Genomic DNA, 24,377 nt, shown 5'->3' with positions numbered 1-24,377 from the left:
TACGTTCGGCCCGGTGACCATTGCCTCCTCTCTGGACTGGCCCTGATTGGCCTGGCCCTGATTGGCCCTGATCGCCAGCCAGGCCTAGGGAATCCACCCATGCATGAATTTCATGCACTGGGCCTCTAGTATATGTATAATTAGAATATATATAACACACACACACACACACACACACACACACACTGACACTCATTCACATATATGATATTATCTAATCCTTACTCTGATCCTAGAAAAACTACCCTTATCTTTCAGAAGAGGAAACTGCAGCATAGAGAGGCTCAGAAATGTGCCCCAGGTCACACAGCCTGCAAGCAGTAGAACTGAGATCTGAACCTGGATCCCTGCTCTTACCACCCACTCCACTGCCTCTCTGTGTCACCAAAGTCCTCCATGTTCACAGAGATTCTATTCAACCGCTCCCTGGGTGAGTACTAGATGCCAGCAACTGGGCTGAGTGCCGAACAAATATAAATTCCCAACCATGGTCTTCAAACTCAAGGCCCTCTTGCAATTGCCCCCCTGGGACGTTCCCCATCTCTCAACCATTTCTTCTTTCTCACCATTCCAGCCAACAAGGCCTGCCACCCACTCCACGGGCACCTTTCCCCACCACCTTTCTGCCTGCACGCACGGTGTGCCCCTCATTCCACATCCTCTCCTCGGCGTCCTGCTTTTCTTCAAGTTGTTCTCTAGAGACAAGTGCCTCTCGGAGCACTAGCAGCTCCGGACTCTCGGAATCCCAGACAGTTGGCGCTGAAAGAAAGCTCTCAGCTCAACTCCTGACCTTCAGACCAGGAAACTGGAAGCCTGAGAAGGAGTAACCAATCGGAGCGGCCACAGATGCATTTCGGATCAGAATCCGTGTCTTTGAGTCACTTAGCAAGTCTCTTTGTGGATACCCTTAGGTTTGTGTAGGGCAGTGATTCTCAACCAGGGGTGATTTTGTCACCCAGGGACATTTGCCAATGTCTGGAGACACTTTTGGCTGTCACAACTAGAGAGATGCTACTAAATATTCTACAGTGCACACGACAGCCCTCCCTCCCAAGACCTATTCCATCCCAATGTCAATAGTGCTGAGATTGAGAAACCCTAGTGGAGGGTGATAACATTTTTTTTTGCATCATCTTTTATATATGGAGCAGTTCCCACTACAGGATTCTGTAAGTGTGACAATAAAATGGTGCCTTCAGAAATGAATCGTGAAATGGCTTATTGTGGGCCTGACTTGGATACAGGCCCCCCCTGACCGCCCTCTCTTCTCAGCATATTTTCCCCAAAATGCCAAATTCCCTCACACAGGCTTCAAGTCCCCCAACTGATGTTTTTCCTTTTCTTTGGTGTATAAAAAAGATGAACAAAATTGAGACTTTTGTATCGAAGCAAATTACACCAAGATCTCCATGCAGCTTTCTAAGGAAAAAATTATACCATTGCAGCAAATGGAACATGTAATGCTTGCAAAGTTCCTAGGAGAAATGTTTGTCCAAAGATTGTGCCCACTTGCTGTTTCATGCCGCCACTGAAGTACAGAAAAGAGCCAGCTCATTAAACCGGCCTCAGATAAAGTGAACAAAAGGTGATTTCACATCCCCCTCCTGGCCAATTGTTTCTGCCTCGTGTCAGATACTAAGGGGCCTGGACCTTTCTTTTCCTTATAAGTAAACTAGAGGCCTGGTGCACGAATTCATGCACGGGCGGGGTACCTCAGCCTGGCTGGTGATCGGGGCTGATTGGGCCATCTTGCCCAGTCCCGAAAGGGGCTGGCCGGCCAAGAAGGGTGGGGGTGGGAAGGAACCATGGGAGGTTGGCTTTGGGAGCACACTGACCACCAGGGAGCAGCTCCTGCATTGAGCGTCTGCCCCTGGTGGTCAGTGCATATCATAGCTACCGGCCAGTTGTCTGGTCATCAGCTTAAGTCTGTTTATATATAGTGGCAAAACCTACTGTGTTCGCCTTCCCCCACAATAGAATTCTGTGTCTGTTCAAATATGTGAAAAAATATTTTTATTTCAAATGCAAGGGCTGCAAACACCCACGAGGCTGAAATTAGGTGTACTCATATTTGACTGTTGTCATGTTATTTTGAGTAGAAATAATGAAGTAGCATTACATATCTCTGGATTGGGCATCACGGCTTATTTCAAGAGTTGAAAATAAGGCCTTTCCTTAGAAAAAGGAGTCACCCTGATTTTGACAAGACCTTAAGCAGGGGTCCTCAAACTTTTTAAACAGGGGGCCAGTTCACTGTCCCTCAGACTGTTGGAGGGCCGGACTATAGTTTAAAAAAAAAAACTATGGCCCTAGCCGGTTTGGCTCAGTGGATAGAGCGTCAGCCTGCGGACTGAAGGGTCCCAGGTTCGATTCCGGTCAAGGGCATGTACCTTGGTTGCGGGCACATCCCCAGTAGGGGGTGTGCAAAAGGCAGCCGATCGATGTTTCTCTCTCATCGATGTTTCTAACTCTCTATCCCTCTCCCTTCCTCTCTGTAAAAAATCAATAAAATATATTAAAAAAAAAAACAAAACAAAAACAAACAAACAAACAAAAAAAACTATGAACAAATTCCTATGCGCACTGCAGGCCCGGGATGAGTCGGCTGCTAAGCAGGACAGGCAGCGGCACCCGGCGGACCAGATAAATATCCTCGGCGGGCCGCATGTGGCCTGCGGGCCGTAGTTTGAGGATCCCTGCCTTAATGTATATCCATTTTTAGCAAAGACTGGTGGTTGTCCTCCAGAATCCTTTATCTCCTTTATGTATTGTAGGACTTGAATTTTATCTGGGTACATGGCTGCCCAGGTAAAGACTACATTTCCCAGGTTCCCTTGCAGCTAGACATAACCACATGATTAAGTGATGACCAATAGGGAGTGAGGGGAAATTATGCATGCAGTCTCTGGAGCAGGCATATCCTTCTACTTTCCCTCTTCTCACTAGGTAGATGTGGTCCTGGCGGGTGGGGTCAGCCATATTAGGCCACGCAGAGGAAGGTGTCACTTGAGGAATGGCAGAGCAACAAGGGTAAGGTGCCTGGATCCCTGACCTGGAGTTCCATAACAGCCAGGACTGCTTATACCTGGATTGTTACATGAGGGAGAATTTTAAACTCCTGTCTTATCCATGCCACAGGTATTCTGCATGTCTGTTATGACCAATGAATCCATATCCCAGTTAATCCATTTCACAAATGGGCTTTAAATTGAAATCAATTCAGTGAAGCACACAGGAATCGCTAAGTATATGCTGGCTATTGTGCTAGGTGCTGGAGATTCAAAGATGAACACATACACACACCATCTTGCAAGAAATTCTAGAAAGAACTGATGGTGTTCTTTATAACAATTTTCACAAATAAACATACAATTTCTGAGATGCAAGGGCAAAGTTCTCATGTTATAATCCCCCAATATATTCCCAGAAACATCAGCCTCATAAATGCCCTATAACCAGGTTCACAATTTTTTTTTTTCTGCAAAGGGCCAAATAGTAAATATTTTAGGTTTTGTGGGCCATACAGTCTCTGTCATAACTCAACTCGGCCACTGCAGTGTGAAAAGCAGCCATAAACAATATTAACCAAGTGGGCGTGGCTATTTACTCAGGCAACTTTCTTTACAAAAATAGGTAGCAGGCAGTTATAGTTTGCTGACCCCTGATCTATGGTTAAAGATTCCAATAGGATAACATTCCCTTTGGGATTTACAAGAAACACAGGATGGTAAAAGCACTATTAAAAAACAAAACACCTAATTAATTTTATTTAAGCCAGTGTTTCCCACATTTATTGAACCACTTAACAGTTATTTAAATAATGCTTCTTAATATCCCGGAACTGGACTTCTGAATGTGCTGTTGCCAACACCAACTAAATAACTTTTATTGTTAATGAATTATTTGAGGGACACATAAAATATAGAGTAAAACAGTGACCACCTACATGCTCGGCACCCAACCCACCTGAAAAAAAAAAAAAAGTGTTACAGGTGTAAAGGCCTCAGTGCATCCTTTCTGACTCCATTATCCCTTCTACCTTGAGATTACCATCTCTCCTGAACTTGACCTTTATCATCCCTACGTATGCTTTACTTTTTACTACTTTTATGAATTCCTAATAATACATGGACTGTCTTGCATGTTGGTAAACTTTATGTAAATGTTAGCATATTGCACAAATCCTGCCTCAACCTGCTATTTTCCTGCACAATGTTATGTTTCTGGGGTTTAGCTATGTAATAGCATGTAGATCTAGTTCAATTATTTTCATTGTTACTTGGTATTCCAAGTATGAACATACCATAATTTATTTATCTATTCTCCTGTATACAGACAGCTTCTCTCCTTTTTCTTTTTATTTGTTTTGCTAGTACAAATACTGCATCTATGAACGTGTCTCTTTATTTCCATATGGAAGAGTTTTATAGGCCTGCGAATACAATTGGGTGTTTTCAAGTTTACTTGAAAGAGGATTCGGAATCCCCTCCAGTGATGTTGGAGAGTCCCCACTATTCTCTATCTTTGCCCAACTCTGATAACAGACTTCAGTCTAATAGGTTTGAAATGCATCTTGGGTGTGGTTCTGATTGCATTTCCAGGATTACCAGAGAGCTTGAGCCCTTTTTACATATTTCTCAGAATATTTCTATGTTAAGTCTTTGCAGAGATCTTGGCCACTGGACAATGGTGAGAATGCTAGACTGACACAATGGCTGACATGATCTGAATTCCTCAGAACACCTAAGGCTGTGGGCTGAGTCTTTCAGGATGAACCTGTGGACCTTGTTCAGAAGGGACTTTCACAATTCCAATGCCGAGTCTTTGGAGCTACTCTTTTAGTAGAGAGAACTTGGGCCATAGCGTCAGACAGACTGGGTTCAAATCCAAGACGGGGCACATTCTCCATGTGACCACATGCAGGCCCCCTAACCTCCTGGAGCCCCAGGAAAAGGAAAATAAAGTTCCTCATATGGTTGGAGGATAACTGAATGGAACCGGGTGTGAGACGCACCCAGGACAGTTCTGGCCCACGCAGTCTCTCAACTATTAGTTCCCGGTGTCATCTTGTAAGATACATGGATCGAAGCTCCTTGTAAGGGCATGGATCGAAGCTCCACTTATTTCCTTTGCCATCTACATGCCTCAGTTTCCCCACAGGTAAAAGTGGCACTGCATTTGCATATCTGACATCAGACCACACAATGGAATCATCTTCAGAGCTAGGAAGGACTTTGGCGATCACCCAGGCTGATGGTCCTTAACCTTTCATAGGGCAGTTTAATGACCCGATGGGGGGTAAGTTCACTTGTGATGACTAAAACTTTTTGAAGGATGGGACTCATGCCTTCACTGTTACCCTAAGCCCCTTTGTCATGGCTTGAACCAAATGCTTTATACTGAGCACATGCCTTTGTACTAAGTACTGGTTGCTTGCTAATTGCTAAGGGAAGATAATGTTCCTGTGTAACTAATATTTTTTTATTTTTATTTTTTTAAAAAATATATTTTACTGATTTTTTACAGAGAGGAAGGGAGAGGGATAGAGAGCTAGAAACATCAATGAGAGAGAAACATCAATCAGCTGCCTCTTGCACACTCCCTACTGGGGTTGTGCCCGCAACCAGGGTACATGCCCTTGACTGGAATCGAACCCGGGACCCTTCAGTCCGGCAGGCCAATGCTCTATCCACTGAGCCAAACCGGTTAGGGCTATTTTTTTATTTTAAATAAAAAAAATATTTTTATTGATTTCAGAGAGGAAGGGAGGAAGAGATAGGGAGAGATAGAAACATCAATGATGAGAGAATCATTGATTGGTTGCCTCCTGCACGCCCTCTACTGGGGATCGAGCCCGCAACCTGGGCATGTGCCCTGTGGGAACCGAACTGTGACCTCCTGGTTCATAGGTCGATGCTCAACCACTGAGCCACACCAGCTAGCCATAAGTAATATTTTTAATTAGAGTTTAGGAGGTTTGCTGGCAGATGAGTAAATAAACATCTTAGGCAGAAATTTAACAGACTCAAGAGTTCCCCCCCCCCCCCTCTCCAATCTCCACTCCTCTGGAAGCAAATCCCATATGACAAACGATATACCCTCAACCTGCCAGCCTGAATCGGAAGCCCCGATTTGGAACTGAGCCCCGAATGCCATTTAAGATGTAGTTCTCTGTGTTGCTGTAAGCACCCAATGTGTTTCTGTTTTGCTTTTAACACTTTGGAAGCTCAGAACAAATTCCAAGTGTTGGCAAACTGTCTGTCGCCTGCAATCTGGTTCCCACCTACAGCAAGCTGTGGAAACTGCTGCTGTCAAGGGCGCTGATGGCTCCCTCACTGCCAAGTCCAGGGCCTCCTTTCTGTTGGCATCGTTTCTGCTGGCGTGGCAGTCTGGGACTCTGTGATCCCTCCAGCTTTCTGCTACCTCACGTTCCTCGGGCTTTTCTGACCTGGGCCCCTCCTCCTTAGCCTCATGAGGACCTCCTCATCAGTCCCTCCCCCAGGCAATCTCCCCCACACTCATAATCTCAAAGACCACCTGTTCACCAGCATTTCCCCCAAAGGCCTCTTTAATGAAGACCTTTCTACCGAGTCCCACGCTTGAATCTTACCTGCCTGTCTCCATGCTGAAGCCTTTTTGCACCTGAATTAGTCCAGGAAAAGTCTTACTGTTTACTTACATTATCACCAACACACGTAGTAATAGCCCTTAGCATCATTCATTCGTTCAACAAATATTTATTGGGTCCAACTATGTGCCAGGCTCTGTGGTCGGCCCCACGACCAAGGAAACTTATTTCTGTGCCAGCCCTAAAGAGAGAAGGCGGCCAACTGTCTGAGATTAAGTCCAGGCTGTGACTGTTTCTTCTGGAATATTCTATGCCCTCTAACCTCTGCTCACTTGACCCAATCAGGGGCCATATTTGCTGTCTACATGTTTTCCTTTCCTTCTGCTAGTGACTCCATCTAGAATCGCAGGTCCAGCTGGTGATGGGCCCTCAATTGCTCTGGACATGGTTTGGGACTCCAGCCAATGACAGTTTTGCAAATCTAATACTTCAGAGAAAACAGAAAACTTGAGTCATCCACAAGAACTCTAGAGTCACTGGCATGGGGTCAGTGGTCCCAGCCAGTCAGCCTGGTTGATTCTTCCTGCATCCCTGGGACTGACGCATGGCAGTGGAAGAAGAGGCAAAACACGCCTGACCTGGGCTGGGCTACAGAGCATATCCTGGAGGGTGTACACCTTATCTCTTTAAGACAGTGCTTTCCCCTCTCTCACAGGAAGTTGGGCCTATTGTTTTTGACAACCAGGAGGTTCTGAGCTCTTGGTGGGTGGGGCAGAGAAGCGGGGAATAGAAATAATCACTAATATGTAATGTGATTTACTATGAGACAATAGTGTGTCATAGCAGTAGAGACAGCATGCTACCTGGTGTACATGCTACATGGTGCTAGAAGGTTTATAGACAGTACTGTACTTAATCCTTCCCACAGCTTTATGAAGTCGGCATATTATTGTCCCTATTTTACAGATACAGAAACTGAGGCCCAGAGAGGTGACTGACTTGCCTAGGGTCACCCAAGGATTTGAACCCAGGCAGGTGGGCTGTAAGGCCTGCACTCCTAACCACTGTGCTCTGCTTTGACTCTAATTAGATGATAGGACGAGCACTTAATTCCCTGGCAACTCTCAGGATGGGGAAGCAGACACAGACTCTCTCGTTTCCATGGACAACCAATGGGGACAGCATCTTGCACTCAAGACTTTCAAAACTGAACCCACTTCTCCTGCATTGTCCTTGTCCTGTACATGTTAATCGCATCCCTAGTTATACATTCTCCCAAGGCAGAAACCTCAGAGTCACTTTTTAATACAAAACTTGGTAAGGAAATAGGTATCCCATGTACATGCTACAAAATCCAATGGTCAAGTAAGGTCCCCTCCCATCTCTGTCCCCAGTGTGATGGGTTGAATTATGTCCCCTAAAAAGATATGTTGAGATCCTAGCCCATCCCTTCTCCCCCATTCCTGTAAATGTACTTTATTTGGAAATGGAGTCTTTGTAGATATAATCAAATTAAGAGGAGGTCATTAGGGTGGGTCCTAATCCAATATGACCAGTGTTTTTGTAAGAAATGGAAATTTGGACTGAGACACAGAGAGACGAAGGCCATGTGAAGAAGGAGGCAGAGCCTGGAGTGAGGCAACCACAAGCCAAGGAATGTCTGAGGCTACCGGAAGCAGGAAGAGTCAAGGAAGGATCCTCCCTGAGCAGCTTTCAAGGGAGTGTGGCTCTGCTGACACCTAGATTTTGAACTTCGAGCCTCCAGAACCATAAGACAACAAATGTCTGTTGTTTTCAGCCATCCGGTCTGTGGTATGTTATTCGAGCAGCCCTAGGAGACCGATACACCCAGTTTCCCAATTCCCCTCCTCAGATTCAACTCTGGCTGTCAGTTTCACAGCTCCACTCCTGAAGACAGTGAAAATATGGACAGCAAACGCACACGCATCTATTTCACACAAGAGTGACACCTTATATACTATTCTGTGTAATCTTTTTTTCACTTGATAACACACCAAAGCCATTTAAAAATTTTCCCCCCAATAAATTCAATAAAAAAAAAGTGTGGTAAAATATATTCAGTGCCCCCAAATCTAAACATTCATCTGTAACACAATTATATGTACCCATAAAACACTGACTCCCCATGTCCTCTCCTCCCTGCCCAGCCTTACCCCCCCACATTTGCCACCAAGTCCTGCTGCTTCTACCTCCTCTGTTTTACTAGCATCTTCCCCATCGTTGTCCCCACTGCTTCTGCCTTACTCAGCTGTCCTCAGCTCTCACCTGGATTCCTGCCACAGCTTTTGGACTCCAGGCCCCATCCCTGCCCACTTTCCATGCCGCCACCAGAACCTCTTCCTAAAATACAAATCTCACGTCAATTCTCTGCTTAATAAGCTGTGATGCTCCCACCTCCCGCAGGACCGGTCAGAATTCCTGGGTATGGCAGGAAAGACCCTCCGGGATGAATTTAGGCCAGGGCCTGGCCACACACTCAGAGCCGTGTTGGTTGAACTCCATGCTCTGGGTTTGAAATCCTTAGGTTTCCTCCAACACACATCGCCACCTTGAGGCCTTTGCATAGACGGTTCCCTCTGTGCAGACTTCTTTTCTAATGCCTTCCCTCTTCCCCTCCTCTCTTCCCCTTCTCTACCTGCTGAATCTGTTTATTCTGCAGGATTCAGATCGAACGGTACCCCTTGCATTTCTAGCTCTCCCAGACCTAGATGTTGACCGCATTTATAGTAGAGCATTTACCAGAATTTTTCTGTAATTACTTCAGCCCCTCTGTCTGCCCCCTCCCCTCACACCCCACTGCAGGCTAACTCCTGGCACAGGCTCCCTGGCCTGGCCCTGACACTGCTAGGGGAGGACGGCTGAGCCCCAAAGTGGCTCTCCTGGGACAGGGAGAGGGCCTTTTCCTGTCTTCCAGGAGGCGCTAATGCACTGACACAGGGCAGGGCGGCAGGCGGCCATCCCAGTGGGGTCATCAGAGGCCTGCAGTGTGGCCTGCATGTCTCTGGAGGTGAAGACGGGCTGGCGTCCGTGTGCGTGTCTGGGGCAGCCCAGCCGGAGCGGCGTGGGGGAGCTGTGAGACTTGTCCAGGGCCAGCCAAGGACAAGGGCACTCAAGGGGAGAGGAGACAGTGGCTCCGACTGGAGAGCCTGGGAGCCTTCCAGGGCCCCACGGAGCCAGGCCCAGGCCCAGGTGCTCCGCCTCTGCAGGTGGCCGCCTGCGGGAGAGAGCCAGAGGCCCCAGGTCTGAATCCAGGGGTGGAGGTGGACATGACCTAGGGAAATGGCTGGCAGGGATGTGACTCAAGACCTGTCTCCCACCCCCAGTCTCTTCCAGGAACCCCTGGCCAGGAGACCTGGGAAGGGTTAAAAGTAGCGGATCAAACAGTGAAGCAATTCATTAAATTCACGCTGACCCTCTACACAAGGGTCCTCATCCCATGAAGGAGTTGTCACCGCATCTTTACAGGGTGCGAGATGGGTGGAGTGACTTGCCCAAGGTCACCTTCCAGAAAGCAGCAGACCCAGGTGACAGCATCTAGTGTGGGGTTTGGTCCTTAGCAGGTGCTCAATAAATATAATGAAAGAGCGAGGGAATGAACACAGTGACCCGGGTCTCCTGAGTCCCATCCTAATACCTTTTGTACCTTACCACCTCCAAACTTACCCATCCGGGAGAACTCAAAATCTGATTTTTAAAAAAATATATTTTATTGATTTTTTTACAGAGAGGAAAGGAGAGGGATAGAGAGTTAGAAACATCGATGAGAGAGAAACATCTATTTAGCCGCCTCTTGCACACCCCCTACTGGGGTTGTGCCCGCAACCAAGGTACATGCCCTTGACCAGAATCGAACCTGGGACCCTCCAGTCCGCAGGCCGACGCTCTATCCACTGAGCCAAACCTGTTAGGGTTCAAAATCGGATGTGAACTTAAGAAACACCTGCAAAAAGATTAACCCTTTGTTTCCTGGACGGAGCTCGTGGCTCTAACAACCCCCAAATCCTGCGGGTAGGTACTGTTTATCTGCTAAGATAGGATCTGGGAATACCCCTTACTACTGTTATTTGAACACAGCCACAGTTTGGAGTAGAAAAACTGCCTCTTACAAATATGAGAAAGACAACAGTATTTACTCTTTGAATTTCTAAAATGTTTTAAAACCAATTAATGAAGAAAAAAAAAGTATAAACCCTGCCAGAGTGTATTATTTGTTCTTTCCCTTATGTTTCTCCACCTCCCAAAAGACAGGGGGAAACGACAGGCCGCATTTCCCCGGTTTCGATGATCTGATACTTTAATTGAGGAAGAATAATGGGCCACCCCTTACAAACTGCAGCTGCAACAAATGGTATTCCTTTTGAATGAAGCTGATCACCATGGTGAGGCTTTCCTGTAGCCAGCGGTCGGCACACTCATTAGTCCACAGAGCCAAATCTCAACAGTACAACGACTGACATTTCTTTTGAGAGCCAAATTTTTTAAACGTAAACTTCTTCTAACGCCACCTCTTCAAAATAGACTCGCCCAGGCCGTGGTATTTTGTGGGAGAGCCACACTCAAGGGGCCAAAGAGCCGCATGTGGCTCGCGAGCCTCCGTTTGCCGACCACGGCAGTGTAGCCGAATAAAGACCAAAGCGGAATTCCCGCGGCATTCGCCCAAGGTCACTCTGAAAATCAGAAGCAGCCCTAGGTCAGACCTGGGAATCCCTGACTCTGGTCTCTCTGTCCCCGCTGCTTCCCCCCCAGGAAACCTCCGCCAGCCGGTAGGTAGGTAATTATATGTGTTAACTGTCACTGACACTCCTGCAGGCCAACACCGAGTTCCAAGTTCCTGCATCTGTTAGACTGCCACGCTACCCCCACTTTCCTAGGGCTGTTTATTTAGAAAAAGGAGCTCAGCTCTGACCGACTCAGAACTAGGAGCCTGTCTGGCAACTTGGAAGGTGAATGTCTGGGAGGGTTGAGAGACAAGGAGACTGTGTTTTTACCTCCATTCTAGACCTCATCTGCCTCATAGTAGCTGTGTGATCAAGACAAGCTCCACACCCTCAGTGAGCCTCAGCTTCCCTATCTGTAAAATGGGGAAATACCACGAAGACAGTGCAAGGCTCAGAGTAAGAAGGGAATATGAATGCACAAGATTTCTTGGACCCTGTTACCTGCAAATTGGAGGTAGTAATTCCTACTTCACATCGCATTAGACGAGACTGGGAAATATATGCACAGATGTATCTATATGTTGTCTAGACTAAAAAAATAGGTACTCTTGAAAAAAAAAAACCACACCACGAATTCTTCCTTTCACGTGCTGTTAAATGGAACTTGGAAGTTTATACTTATTATTTAGGAAAGCTAGTGAAATACTATGTTTTAGCTTTCTCTTTGAAAATGATCTCTGAACTTGAAAAGTGAGCTGGAACAATCAATTAGTATAGTTTCTACACACAAATTATCCTCTGGAGACAAATGAGTCAAGAATTGAGAGATACATGACCAAAAATAGCTAGAGGCTCACATGGGACTGCCTTCTTGGTCTCCCTGCTCCGAGTGCTCCCATACCGGCCTGCCAGAAGATCACCCCCACCCCCCAGAACCCCCGCGCTGAGGCCTCACACTGGACAATGCTGAAACTGACCTCCTTGGTGAGGCCGTCAGAATGACACACACCTGAGCACTAGACATGCAGCAAAAGCTCCACGTGGCAGGAGGGACATGGAGATGAACCTTGACGCTCCTGTGCAGTGTGAGGAATTATGTAAGGATTGGAAGCATCTGGAAGAGCGTGAATAATGTCCTCCAAGAGGGCTGACTTTAGGTCAGTGGTCGGCAAACCGCGGCTCGCGAGCCACATGTGGCTCTTTGGCCCCTTGAGTGTGGCTCTTCCACAGAATACCATGGCCTGGGTGAGTCTATTCTGAAGAAGTGGTGTTAGAAGAAGTTTAAGTTTAAAAAATTTGGCTCTCAAAAGAAATTTCAGCCGTTGTACTGTTGATATTTGGCTCTGTTGACTAATGAGTTTGCCGACCACGGGGCTAGAGCAAGGAGAGGACCAGAAAAATGGGTGATATCTCTGGATGTCTGGGTTTGAAATACGGCTCCAAACTCTGCCACTTAATATCTGTGTGATGTCGGGAGAGTTAGCTCATCTTGCTGGGCCTTGATTTATTCCTCTGGAAAATGAAAGCACTGTTCTTTTTGGATAACCACACTGGCTGTTTAGAAGGCTCACCTGAGAAAGGGTTAAAAGCCTTTAAGGATGTAAAGCAACGCCTATGTGTGAGCCTCCATTACTATGTCAGGGACACAGGCTTGGGGCAGTGCTAGCTGACCACAACGCCCAGGTCACGAGTACTTACTCCCTTTCTGGCATTGTCTGTAGCTGCTTCATGTTCACGACCCCACTTCGCGCTAACACCAGACTCCGAGGGGAGCTGCTATTATTACGTCCATGTATCGGTGGGGAGACTAAGGTCCAGAGAGGTTAACTAGCTTGCCCAAGGTTGCACAGTGAATTAGCCACCGCAGTGGGATTTGGACCCAGGCAATGGGACTCCGGAGTCCAGGCTCCTAACCTTTAAGCCATGGTGTCTCCATGAGCCACAAGGATCTCATCCCTGGCACCTCCACTCCCTGATCTGTAAAATGGGAAGATCACACTCACCTCAGGAGGCTGCTTTGGGGATTGAAGGAGACAAGAAACGAATACAAATCTCTTGTTGCAATGGATAAATTCACATAGTAGGTGCTCAATAAGGGACTGCTTCCCAGCCGTTCCCCAAGACCTGCTGTGATTTTAGGTGACAAGGTATAAGGAATGGAGGCACAGCCAGAAACTGCCTAGACAGACAGCTGAGCGGAGTACAACTCAGGGCTTACAAATAGGAACCCAGATGTCTGGACTGCCTGAACTCCTATCCTGGCTCCCCTACTTATACTAGTCCTGTGATCTGTGGTGTGTTACTTCACGTATCTGTGCCTGAGTTTCTTTATCTGTAAAGTGGGCATAATGGTACCCACGTTGCAGGGTTTGGGTAACAGTGGATATTAATCTGTGCAAAGCACTTAGAACAGTGTCAAGTACATTGTACACATTCAATAAACACTGGCAATGATGACTCGGATCAGCACCCTGCATGTTCTGGGAGGCTCAGGGGCGCCTCTGGGCCTTCGGTGGGCTGTATGTTTTATGCTACACACCCTGCATCTCCTTGCAGACCCCAACCAAACCCTGGAAGGGTGGAAATCTCTACTGCCTGGCCACACGACGGGCCAGCTGAACTGCAGAGGAGGGGCAGCCTCTCATGGGAGGGGCAGTGGGGATTTGAAAATGGTGATAAGGGCCACCTGGCCAAGGGCACGGGGAGTTAGGAAAGTGTACCCCCCCCCCCCCCCCGTTGCTGTGCTTTTTGCATTTGGAACCGCGTTTTGACTGGGCTGAGTGAGTTGTTTTATTTCGTTTGCTTTGGACCAAAATGAGGCCCCATAAATAATTGCCGCGCACGTGAAAACGCAGAGGTGTGCCCTTGCCCAGCTAGGAATTGCCCTCTGCAAGATTTTGCTAGAAAACTACAGGAAGGACATAATTTGCTTCTTGTGGAGAGAGGGACAGAGAGGGAGGCAGGGAGAGAGGGAGAGAGAACAGGAAGAATGCAGGTGGAACTCGGGCACACAGTATCTGGTAAGTGAAGAACCAGAGCGTTCCCACAAAGCCTTGCTCCAGTCCCCCTCCATCCCTGGACCTCGCTTCTTGTTAATCCCAGGCTGCCAAGTACAACAGCGGAGCTTCAGTCTCAGCGAGACAATCGGCTCGCCTAGCGAGCATCCTGCGGGGCTCGGATTGGAGGAGAGGCTGCTGTGAGCCCGGAGCCCCACCGGCTGCCTGCGGTCTCCCCGCCCCGGGATGCGGGGATGCGGTGTCCGGGAAGGGCGCCCCCTCCCTGCGGCCGGCCGCCCGCCGGCCCTACCTGAGCTGGCGCGGCTCGCAGTCCACTCCGGGCAGCAGCAGCCGGGCGGCTTGGCGGACGTCGTCGCTGTCCATGGAGAAGCTGCGCCGGTGGCCGGCGTGCGCCACGGCCACCCGGATCCACTCCATCAGTGGCGGCAGCACGAGGAAAGGCCTGCAGGAAGAGCGGGGAGGGGACGAAGAGAAGTGTTAGCTGGGGGCGCGGGCTCAGCTCCACCCCCTGCCCCCCACCCCGCTTTCCCGGGAGGCCATGCCTCCGAATCCCGGAGAAGAGGGAGAGCCTTTGGAGACATCCCGACCGCTCTGGTGACTTCGGGGCAGGCTCTCCCGAGTCGCTGGGCCTCAGTTTCCTCATCTGTAAACCCAGGATAAAGTGACCGTGAAAGGATACGATGGGACGATTCTGTGAGTGTTATCTCCCTCGGAGATCATGTGAACCTAAGGGAGATGACTCACTTAAAGCACCAAGCACAGGATCTGGTGCTTAGTAGAACCCCCCTCCACGGCCTCCCCACCCCCCCGCCACCCCCCCGCATGCCGGGGGTTATTGGTACTTGGGGCTCCCTGTCCTGGGCCCAATGTTAAGGTGTCCTTTGGCTCTCCCTTCCCATCCCCAGCTGGCTCCCTGTCTTCCCTCTGGTGCCCTCCCAGGCCTCAGCTCTGCCCGAGCCCCAGGCTGCCAAAGGCCTTTAGCACCTTGGAAAGGCGCAAAGAGAGCCAAGTCAGCAGGCAGCTGCCAGTCACAGCCAGCAAAGCGAGGGCCCGGGAAGAGGGGCGGGGCTTGGCCGCACACCCCAGCAGCTCTGGGTTCCTCACCTGCTAATGGGATCACAGCAGGGCGTCCAGCTTATTGCAAGAATTAGCTGAGGCAATGCCTGTGGCTGAACTGTAATTTCCTAAGTGGAATACATTTGTGCCATCTTCCTATTTCTTCCTCTGATTATTATCAACTGTCCTCACATTAGGATTTCTGGGGAGGGGTGTCAGAGCTTTTGGAAAATTATGATACCTGAGTTCTATTGCAGGGAGGGACTCTGATTATTTTTTTTTAAATCCTCACCTATGGATAAGTATTTATTGATTTTAGAGAGTGGGAGGGAGAGAGAGAGAGGAAGAGGGAAAGAGAAACATCGATGTGAGAAACATCGATTGGTTGCCTCCTGTAGTGCCCCTACCTTGTGTGCTCTGACCGAGAATTGAACCTGCGACCTTTGGGTGTACCAGAGGACACTCCAACCAACTGAGACACCCGGCCAGGGTGGGACTCTGATTTAATTGATAGTTTTTAAAACCTCCCCCATGTGAATTGAATGTGCATCCATATTATCTGGAGGGTTTGTTAAAATACAGATTGCTGGGCCCCACCCCTAGAGTGTTGGATTCAGTAGGTCAGGAGAGATGGCCAAAAATTTGCGTTTCTAACAAGTCCCTAGAGGTGGCTGATGCTGCTGGGCTGGGGGCCACACTCGAGGAACTTCTGCTCTGAAGTATCGATAGAGGGCTTGGGAATCACCTGGTATGTGAGTGTGTGTGTGTGTGTGTGTGTGTGTGTGTGTGTGTTAAAATGCACATTCCCAGGCTTATCTCCAGAGATGTTAACTGCGTCGGGTCCAGGAATATAATTTTAGTAAGCAGGCTCTATGATACTGACTTAGGCAGACCCAGGACTACACTTGGAGAAACACATTGTGTAGATCAAGAAGGTATCTTACCACTCAGCAGGGCTGGGGTTAGGGCAGGGGTGGGCAAACTTTTTGACTCGAGGGCCACAATGGATTCTTAAACTGGACCGGAGGGCCGGAACAAAAGCATGGATGGAGTGTTTGTGTGAACTAATATAAATTCAAAGTAAAGGAGCGGAGGGGAGAGCAAGAGAACCAGATAGAACAGCCGGATCCGGCCCGCGGGCCGTAGTTTAGGGTGAGGCAAATGAGGCAAAATTCAAGGTGGCCAGGTCATGCAAACATGTTCTAGGTGCCTCTCTTGCCTCATCCTAGCCCTGGTGCCACCACTCAGGCCGTCACGGTTGCCATGGGAGCGAGGGGGTGGTAAACAGAAGGGTTTACAAGCAGCAGATCCCACACTGCATGCAGATGTTGGGAGCTTCCCACCGAGTTTTTGGCAGCGGGTTCCAGTGTTTCTGGAGTCCAGGCCCAGTTATCCAATGTCGATAATATTAAACAGCTAAGCCTTTTAAAAAAAGCTTTCATGATCTCATCTAAATGCGTAGGACCAACCTACGAGCTAGTTATGACTTTGCCTATTTTCTAGATTAGGAGAATGGAGTTTCTTGAGGTTAAGTAGCATGCCCTGGATCAGAGGGTTAGCAAGTATGACAGAGCTGGGAGTCAGACCCACGACGTTGGACTGCACAGCCCACGTGCCATAACCCCATGTGATACCGACATCCTTTTGCCCAACTTCCCAGCACACACCATTACCCAGCATCCACCTGTTCCCCAGGGGAGCTGATCTGGCCATGGACCCCTCCCTTGATGGCGTGCCATGCTCAGTCCTGTCCATGCAGCTCAGACCCCCGTCTGACAGGCCTCCAGCCCTTTCAGAATGTACACTCCACTTAGCCTCCAAAACACAGTTCAGATCCCACCTCTCCCTCAACATTTCTCCAGTGACTCCACTGCACCCGGCCCCCTCCCAGGGTAGACTCCGCTGCTCAGGCCTGACCCGTGGCCTTGCAGATGCCCCCATGGGAACGTAAACTCCACGTGGCAGGGACCTGGGGCTGCTCGGTTCACCAGTGCAGCCCCAGCCCCAGGACAGTGCCTGGCAGGCCACAAGCACTTCACAAATATTTGTTCCTGAGCCAGACTAAGATTTACCCACTTTTTTCCTGGGTGAAGTGAATAAAAAAATCGAGTTTCTGGACCCAGGGACCTGTGGGCCAGATTCCGAGGCTATTTCTGCCTGGATTGACCTGCGGTGTAGGCTGTCGCCCTCGTCCTCTCATTCTCTCCATCACCTAAACTGAATCAGGCACTCAATAAACACACCCTGAATTGAAATTGAATTGGAGTCTACTGTCCTAGGTGAGCAGGACTTATTTTTGGCACCGTGTCTCCATCACTGCTGAAACCAGCCCCGAGTGCTCAGAGAGAACTCCCGTGGGTTGTTCTGCAGAGGCAGCAAACCCCCCTCTCCTCCCCCCCGACACACACCTCCCGCCCCTGCCTTTCCTCTGTTTGGTGCCCCTGAAGTGCAGCCCACAGCTCCCAGTCCCTGGGGCTGGGACTCCATCGCAGACTCCCCTTGGCTGCTGACTTTCATGTGAGATGCTGAGCCGCAGGCAGGCAGCCGGCTCCTGATGAGTGCCCCAGAGGAGAGAAAGGCTGCGCTGCCTGCAGAGCCATGCCTTGACCAAGACAGCCGGCCAGCGCCGGGATAAGCACCCTGAATCCTGAGGGTCCCAGCCTTTCCTGGAGTTTTCTATGTACCTATTCCCGCCTTCCCACATTGCCTTCTTTCCGTCACTCTGACCTCAATAGCGAAGAAGCTCTATGAAGTCTTTGCCAGCAACTCATTTAAAAGTCTTCTTATCTGGCCTGCACAGAGGGGGAGAAATAGTATGGCTTGTGATGTTTCTTTGGGAGGAGCTGGAGATGGGAGAGGATTCCAGGGCCCTGAGTTGAGCAGGTGAAGAATGCTGAGGGGAAAAAAGATTGCATTCTCCATATAGGTTTTGTACAGACATTGTTCTGAAGTTGTCTGGCGTGACCAAAGCCTAGAGGGGCGCATGGCTTAATGAAGCGGTTCTTTAGGTTGTTTTAACATCAGAATCATGGGGGAGTGTGTGAAAATCGCCAAGGCCCTGTTTTCACCCCCAGAGTTTTGGCTCAACAGGTCTGGGGGCCTGGGCATCTGCATTCTAAACAAGCTCCTCTGGGAATTCTGGAGCAAGCCAGGTTTGATCATCCACCTGTGACCAGGTGGCCTGGGGTGAGTAGGGGGATACACATTCAATGCTATGGCGTTCGAAGAGAAGGTCTGTGGGGTGGGACCAGAGGCTCCAGAGGGAAGGAGAAGCCTAGAGGGTTTCGTGCAGGGTCAAGAGAACAAGTGAGCCCAGGAAGGTCGTTGGGCCCAGATGCAAGTAGAAGATTGAGAGCATGCACAGTGGGGCCTTTCTGAAGCATGAGGACAGAGCGGATTGCCGAGGGTGACCGTCTCTAGTTGGGGAGGGCTGGGTGCTAAGGAGGAGGGTATAATCTGTGGGAGAAGCGAGGTGTGGGATTCCTCAGAACTGAATTCCAGTCCTGCACCTGGACTCACAGTGGGATTCTGGCTCTGGTCTGTAAATGCCTGTCTCTCAGGGCCTTCATCTGTCAAGTGGGTAGATGTGGGCCAGATGGTCTGTTTCAGGGGTTGGCAGACCTTTTCTGTAAAAGGCCAGATAGTAAATATGTTGGGATTATGGGCCATACTATCTCTGTTGCAATGACTCCACACTGCCACTGTAGTGAGAGAGCAGCCACAGAAAATACATTCATGAGTGAACATGGCTGTGTTCCAGGAATACTTTATGCACAAAATCAGATGGTGGGTCAGAGTTGGCTGACCCTCGGTGTATTTGGTTCCTTCCTACTCAAAATTCTTTGATTCTATTGACATAGCCAGCTGCCTGAGGGCTGAGGAGCTCATGGACCACCAGAGGTCCACGGACCACCAGTCTAGGATATGGAACAGGGAAGATGGGAAGAAGCATATGAAGGTACGAGTGATGGGGACAAAAAGTTAGCAGTCTTGCAAGGAGACAGATAAGAAACACATAAAACTACAGGTAACAAAGTGATTACAAATCGTGGTCAGTGCCGAGGGGCTGGGATAGACAATAAACAGGGTTGCAGTGGAAGGCCTCTCTGAGGAGGTGACTGAACCTCTAAGATGTGAAGGATCTGCCATATGTAAATGTGTGTGTAGAAGGATGGACATTCTAGGCAGCAGTAACAGACTGTGCAGAGGCCCTGAGGCCAAAAAGGCCTTGACATCTTACTCAGGGCTTTCACATGCAGCATACCCTATTCATCCCTCCAGGGCAGCGGGGGTGGCGAGGATATGTGTGAGGAAAAAGCACTGTGGTAGGCTGAGTAGTGGTCCCCAAAGACATCAGGTCCTATGCCCTGGAACCTGTGGATGTTGACGGCAAAAGAGACTCTGCGGGTGTGATTCAGTTAAGGATCGTGAGAAGGGAAGATTATCCTGGAGCATCCAGGTGGACCCTAAATGCTATCACCAGGGTCCTTATAAGAGAGAAACAGAGGGTGATTTGACATGGATGACGTTGAAGCAAGATGCTCTGCTGCTGACTTTGAAGATGGAGGAAGGGGCCACAAGCCAAGGAATGCCAGGAAGACAGCTCTAGAAGCTGGAAAGGGCAAGGAAGTGCGTTCTTTTCTCAGAGCCTCCAGAAGAAAACAGCCCTGCTGACGCCTTCATTTTGGGCCGCTGAAACTGATTTGGAACACTGGCCTCCAGGACTGTGTGAGAATAAATGTGCATTGTTTTGACCCACCACGTTTGTGGTAAGGCCTCACAGCTGCCATCAGGAATCATGGGATCATGAAGCCAGGGTCATGGTGAGGTCATTCATTGTGGTTGAGGCTGGAGACACGATGGTAAAGATCATGGACCAGGTATGAAAGCTGGGAATGAGGGCATCCACAGGGCTCTGGGATTCATCTCAGACACCTAAACTGCCTCGTTCCTGAGGTCAGAGACAACACCTGTTGACATGGGCTGAACTGTACCTGCCCTCCCCCAGATTTGTATGTAGAAGCCCTAACATCCAGTACCTCAGAATGTCACTGTATTCAGATGAGGCCATTAGGATGGGACCGAATTCAGTGTGATTGGTGTCCTTATAAGAAGAGGAGATTAGGACACAGAGACCGCAGGGGTGTGTGCACAGAGGGGCACCCACGTGAGAGTGGTGGCAAGAGGGTGGCACCTGCAAGCCAAGGAGAGAGACCTCAGAAAAAAGCAGACTGGCTGACACCTTGGACTTGGACTTCCAGCCTCCAGCGCTGTGAGAAATACCTTTTGTTCGAGACACCTAGTCTGTGTTAATTTGTTACGGGAGCCCTGGCAGACTAATCTATTGGAAACTCAAAGTTTTTAGAGCTGATGGTTTTCGGTTCCCTTTCTTCAACCTGGTGACAACAGTGGATGAATTCAAAGCCATCTGGGGGCCCTGCAGTGCAGAGGTTAGAAGCTCTGGCTTTAGAGAGAGACTGACCAAGATTGGGATTCCGGCTGCGCCTTCTAGCTGCGTGACCTTGAACGAGGCATTTCAATTGTCAAGCCTCAGTTCTCCCACGGGGAAATGGGATGATAACAATACCTACTTCAAAGGCTTTGGTTGGCTGAGTGGTGATCCCTAGAACCGATGCATGTTACCTTACCTGGCAAAATGGACTTTGCGCATGTAATACGGTTAAGGTTTTGAGGAAAGAGGGCTATTCTGAGTTATCCAGGTGGGCCCTAAATGCAATCCCAAGGACCCTTGGAAGAGGGAGGCAAGAAGGTCAAAGGAGGGAGGGAGGAAGAGATGTGAGACAGAAGCAGGAAGTTGAACTGATGCGCCCAGCCGGTGTGATTCAGTGGTTGAGTGTCAACCCATGAACCAGGAGGTCACTGGTTTGATTCCAGGTCAGGGCACATGCCCGGGTTGCAGGCTCAATCCCCAGCAGGGTGTGTGTGAGAGGCAGCCAATCAATGATTCTCTCTCATCATTGATGCTTCTATCTCTCTCTCTCTCTCTCCCTCTCCCTTCCCCTCTCTGAAATCAATAAAAACATATTTAAAAAAAGAAACTGAACTAATGCAAGGAAGGGGTGCTGAGCCAAGGAAAGCAGGTGGCCTCTGAGAGCAAGGAAACAGAGTCTCCGCTGCAGCCCCCGGGAGAAACCTGCCCTGCCGACACCTGACTGTAGCCCCATGAGACTGATTTTGTGCTTCTGCCTCCCAGAGCTGTAAGATAATAAACGTGTTGTTTTAGCCTCCATGTTTGTGGCGATTTTTTTACAGCAGCCGCAGGACACGAATACAGAGATTTACTGCAAGCGTCGAATGGGATAACATACGTAGCCGGGCACTTGGTACCAAGACAGCTCTCAGTAAGCGGTAGCTGTTATCATCCCGGTCACCAGCGTTGTTTTCAGCATCAGCCAACCCTGTCTCTGCGGGACGCAGGAAAGGCTCTGCCACACAGAGTGACACTCCTGTCATCTCCTTTCCGAAGCAAACCTCTGCAGCTGCTATGCCTTTGCTTTATAAATTGCGTGGCCTTGACTTTTCATCTTTGTTATTTGTGGAGTCTCTCTTACGCCGGAGAGGAATTTATGTGGTTTACTGTGGTTTAGAAAGCTCATCATTCCAGAGATACAGGGAGTGAAGGGAAAGCGGCAAAATTGATAGGAGACCCTCTCCAGTGCTAGTTTCTATAGCAATACTCACTGTAATCTCATTGTGTTGGTGGGCACTGGAGCTAGGAAGATGGCAGAGGTCAGAGGGGGCCATGCTGGTTACTATAGTGACAGCCCTACTAGAAGTGCAGAGTGTGGTCAGGTTGCCCCTGGGCGTGGTTCCTGCAGACAGCTTGGAGTCGGAGGACCCAAGGGGTGTGTTCTAGGTCAGTGCTTCTGGAACATGGATGTGCACATGAATCGCCAAGGGATCTTGTTAAAATGCAGATTCTGATTCAATGGGGCTGGGGTGGGGCCCGAGATGCTGCATTTCTAACAAGCTCCCAGGCTATGATGAAGCTGCCAGTCTAGGGACCACATTTTGAGTAACGACGTTGTAGTGAGGCACAAACCAGGGAAGCTGAATTCTATGATCGTGTTTAAGGGGGAGAGAGTGAGGCCGGAAGTGAGGGAGCTGCAAGGGGGCTTAGAGGCTTAGGAGACAACAGAATGGAAAAAGGAGCCTGCTTGTACCTGGGCCTCCTGATTAAAGTTGGGCACTATATCTGATTGGCTGAGCCTAGTTTACAGCCTGCACCAAGCTGCAAGGGAGGCGGGGACAGCAAGCGTCTGATTTCAGCTTTATCATGGGAAGTGGGTTCTGCCTCCCTCCTGGATTCTATGGTCTTCCAACCACCTTATGAAACAGAACCTTTCAGTCTTGGGGAGTTCATTCGGAACCAAGCACCCATCCCATTGTCTGATAGGTATTTTGTATTCGTGACAGTGTTTAGCATCATTCTGGGAATGTAAATGCTTAAAAAAAAAAGACACCTTGTGATGGTTAATTTTATGTATCAACTTGGCTAGGCCATAGCAACCAGATATGTGGTCCAATACTAGTCTGTTTGTTGCTATGAATGTATTTTTTTTTCATAGATGAGATTAACATTTGAATGGTGGACTGAGTAAAGCAGATTATCCTTCACAAGGTGGGCAGGCCTAATCCAATCAGCTGGAGGCCTTAAGAGGAAAAAGTCTGACTTGTGAACAGGGAACTCTATCAGCAAACAGCCTTCAGTCATACACACATCCTGTTCTGTTTCTCTGAGAACCCTGACTGATACACCTGCAGCGGGGGCCATGGGACTCAACGGTTGGCAGTGATGCAGCCTCCTCTTTCTACACTGATTCTCCCCTTCACCTTCGTTCACATGGGCCGGGGCAGGGAGGAAGCTTGGGGCTGGATCACACAGAGGACCAGCACCTCCCAACACCCCGAGTGTGCAGACATGCCATCTGGGAACTGTAAAGCAGGGCATCATGGGACAGCCAATGCTTTTAGGAAAGAGGAAGCTATTTGGTACCAAAAGGAATGGTCTCTTACAGTGTGAAAGCCAGCCCCTTCAATGCTTGATTAAGCAAATCCCCTACAAGCCCCAAGGGGTCCTGGATGAGGTGGTGATTTCTGCTAATAGTGCCAGCAGGTGCATGTGACTGACCAGGGAACCTTCTTCGGCTTTCCGGTCACACATTATGACGAAGATGACTTAGAGGGCTGGAGGGCTGTAGATAAAGTCTGAGGCACAAGCAGGGGCAGGCAGAACCATAATGACACACGAATAACAACAATCTCCTCCCTGTCGGCAAACAGCTGTCACCACAGCTACTCCCTCCTTTGGCCTTCTTGCTCCCCCACCCCCGACTCCCTGACTCCATCACTTCCTCCCCTAGTCCCATAACTCAAGCTCCACCTCCTCTGTACTTTCTCATCAGCATTTAAGCATTCAACATGCTCCTATCTCTTATAATTTGAGTATCAGAGGAGCAAAGTGATGGAGTGTTAAGAATCCAGTCCTCCTGGAGTTTCAGCCGAGGTTCTCCATCTAGTTCTTCACCTTGCAGGGGCGGGGGTGAGGCAGGGGCTCAAAATCACCTAGGGGACAAGTTAAAATGCATATTCCTAGCTTCCTGCCTGTTTGCTGGGTGTCTTAGTTTCCTGTGGCGGCTGTAACCAACTACCACAAATGTGGTGGCTTTAAACAACAGAAACTGGAACCCTCACAGTGCTGGAGGCCAGAAGTCCACAACCAAGGCGCCAGCAGGACTGTGCTGTCTCCATAGGACCTAGGGAGAGCCCATTTCCCTCTTTCAGGTTTTGGTGGTTGCTAGCATTCCCTGGCTTGTGGCTGCATCACTCCAATCTCTGCCTGTGTTTGTATCATCTCTTCTTCTGTGTGTCAAATCTCTCTCTTATAAGGACACATGTGATTGGATTTAGGGCTCACCCAGATAATCCAGGGTAGTCTCTCCATGTCAAGACCCTTAGTGGAATCACATCTGCAAAGACCCCTTTTCCTTGTAAAATAACATTTACAGGTTGCAGGGATTAGGACCTGGGGCAGGG

At 49.1% G+C, this 24,377-nt stretch overlaps 1 protein-coding gene across 3 annotated transcripts in view; it reads right to left on the bottom strand.

Moving 5' to 3' along the window:
* The window catches only part of ABTB3 (ankyrin repeat and BTB domain containing 3), a 263,029-nt gene that overhangs the window by 53,996 nt on the left and 184,656 nt on the right, over positions 1-24,377 (bottom strand). For all 3 annotated transcript variants that reach the window (XM_080661813.1, XM_080661812.1, XM_080661811.1), the window contains exon 4: positions 14,554-14,706. In XM_080661813.1, coding sequence (XP_080517939.1) covers positions 14,554-14,706 — 153 coding nt within the window. The remainder of the gene's footprint in view (positions 1-14,553; positions 14,707-24,377) is intronic.

This window comes from Plecotus auritus (assembly GCF_963455305.1).
Source record: "Plecotus auritus genome assembly, chromosome: 3".
Lineage (NCBI taxonomy): Eukaryota > Metazoa > Chordata > Mammalia > Chiroptera > Vespertilionidae > Plecotus > Plecotus auritus.
The sequence above is the reverse complement of the archived record's forward strand: the minus strand, read 5'-3'. Positions and strand labels throughout refer to the sequence as shown.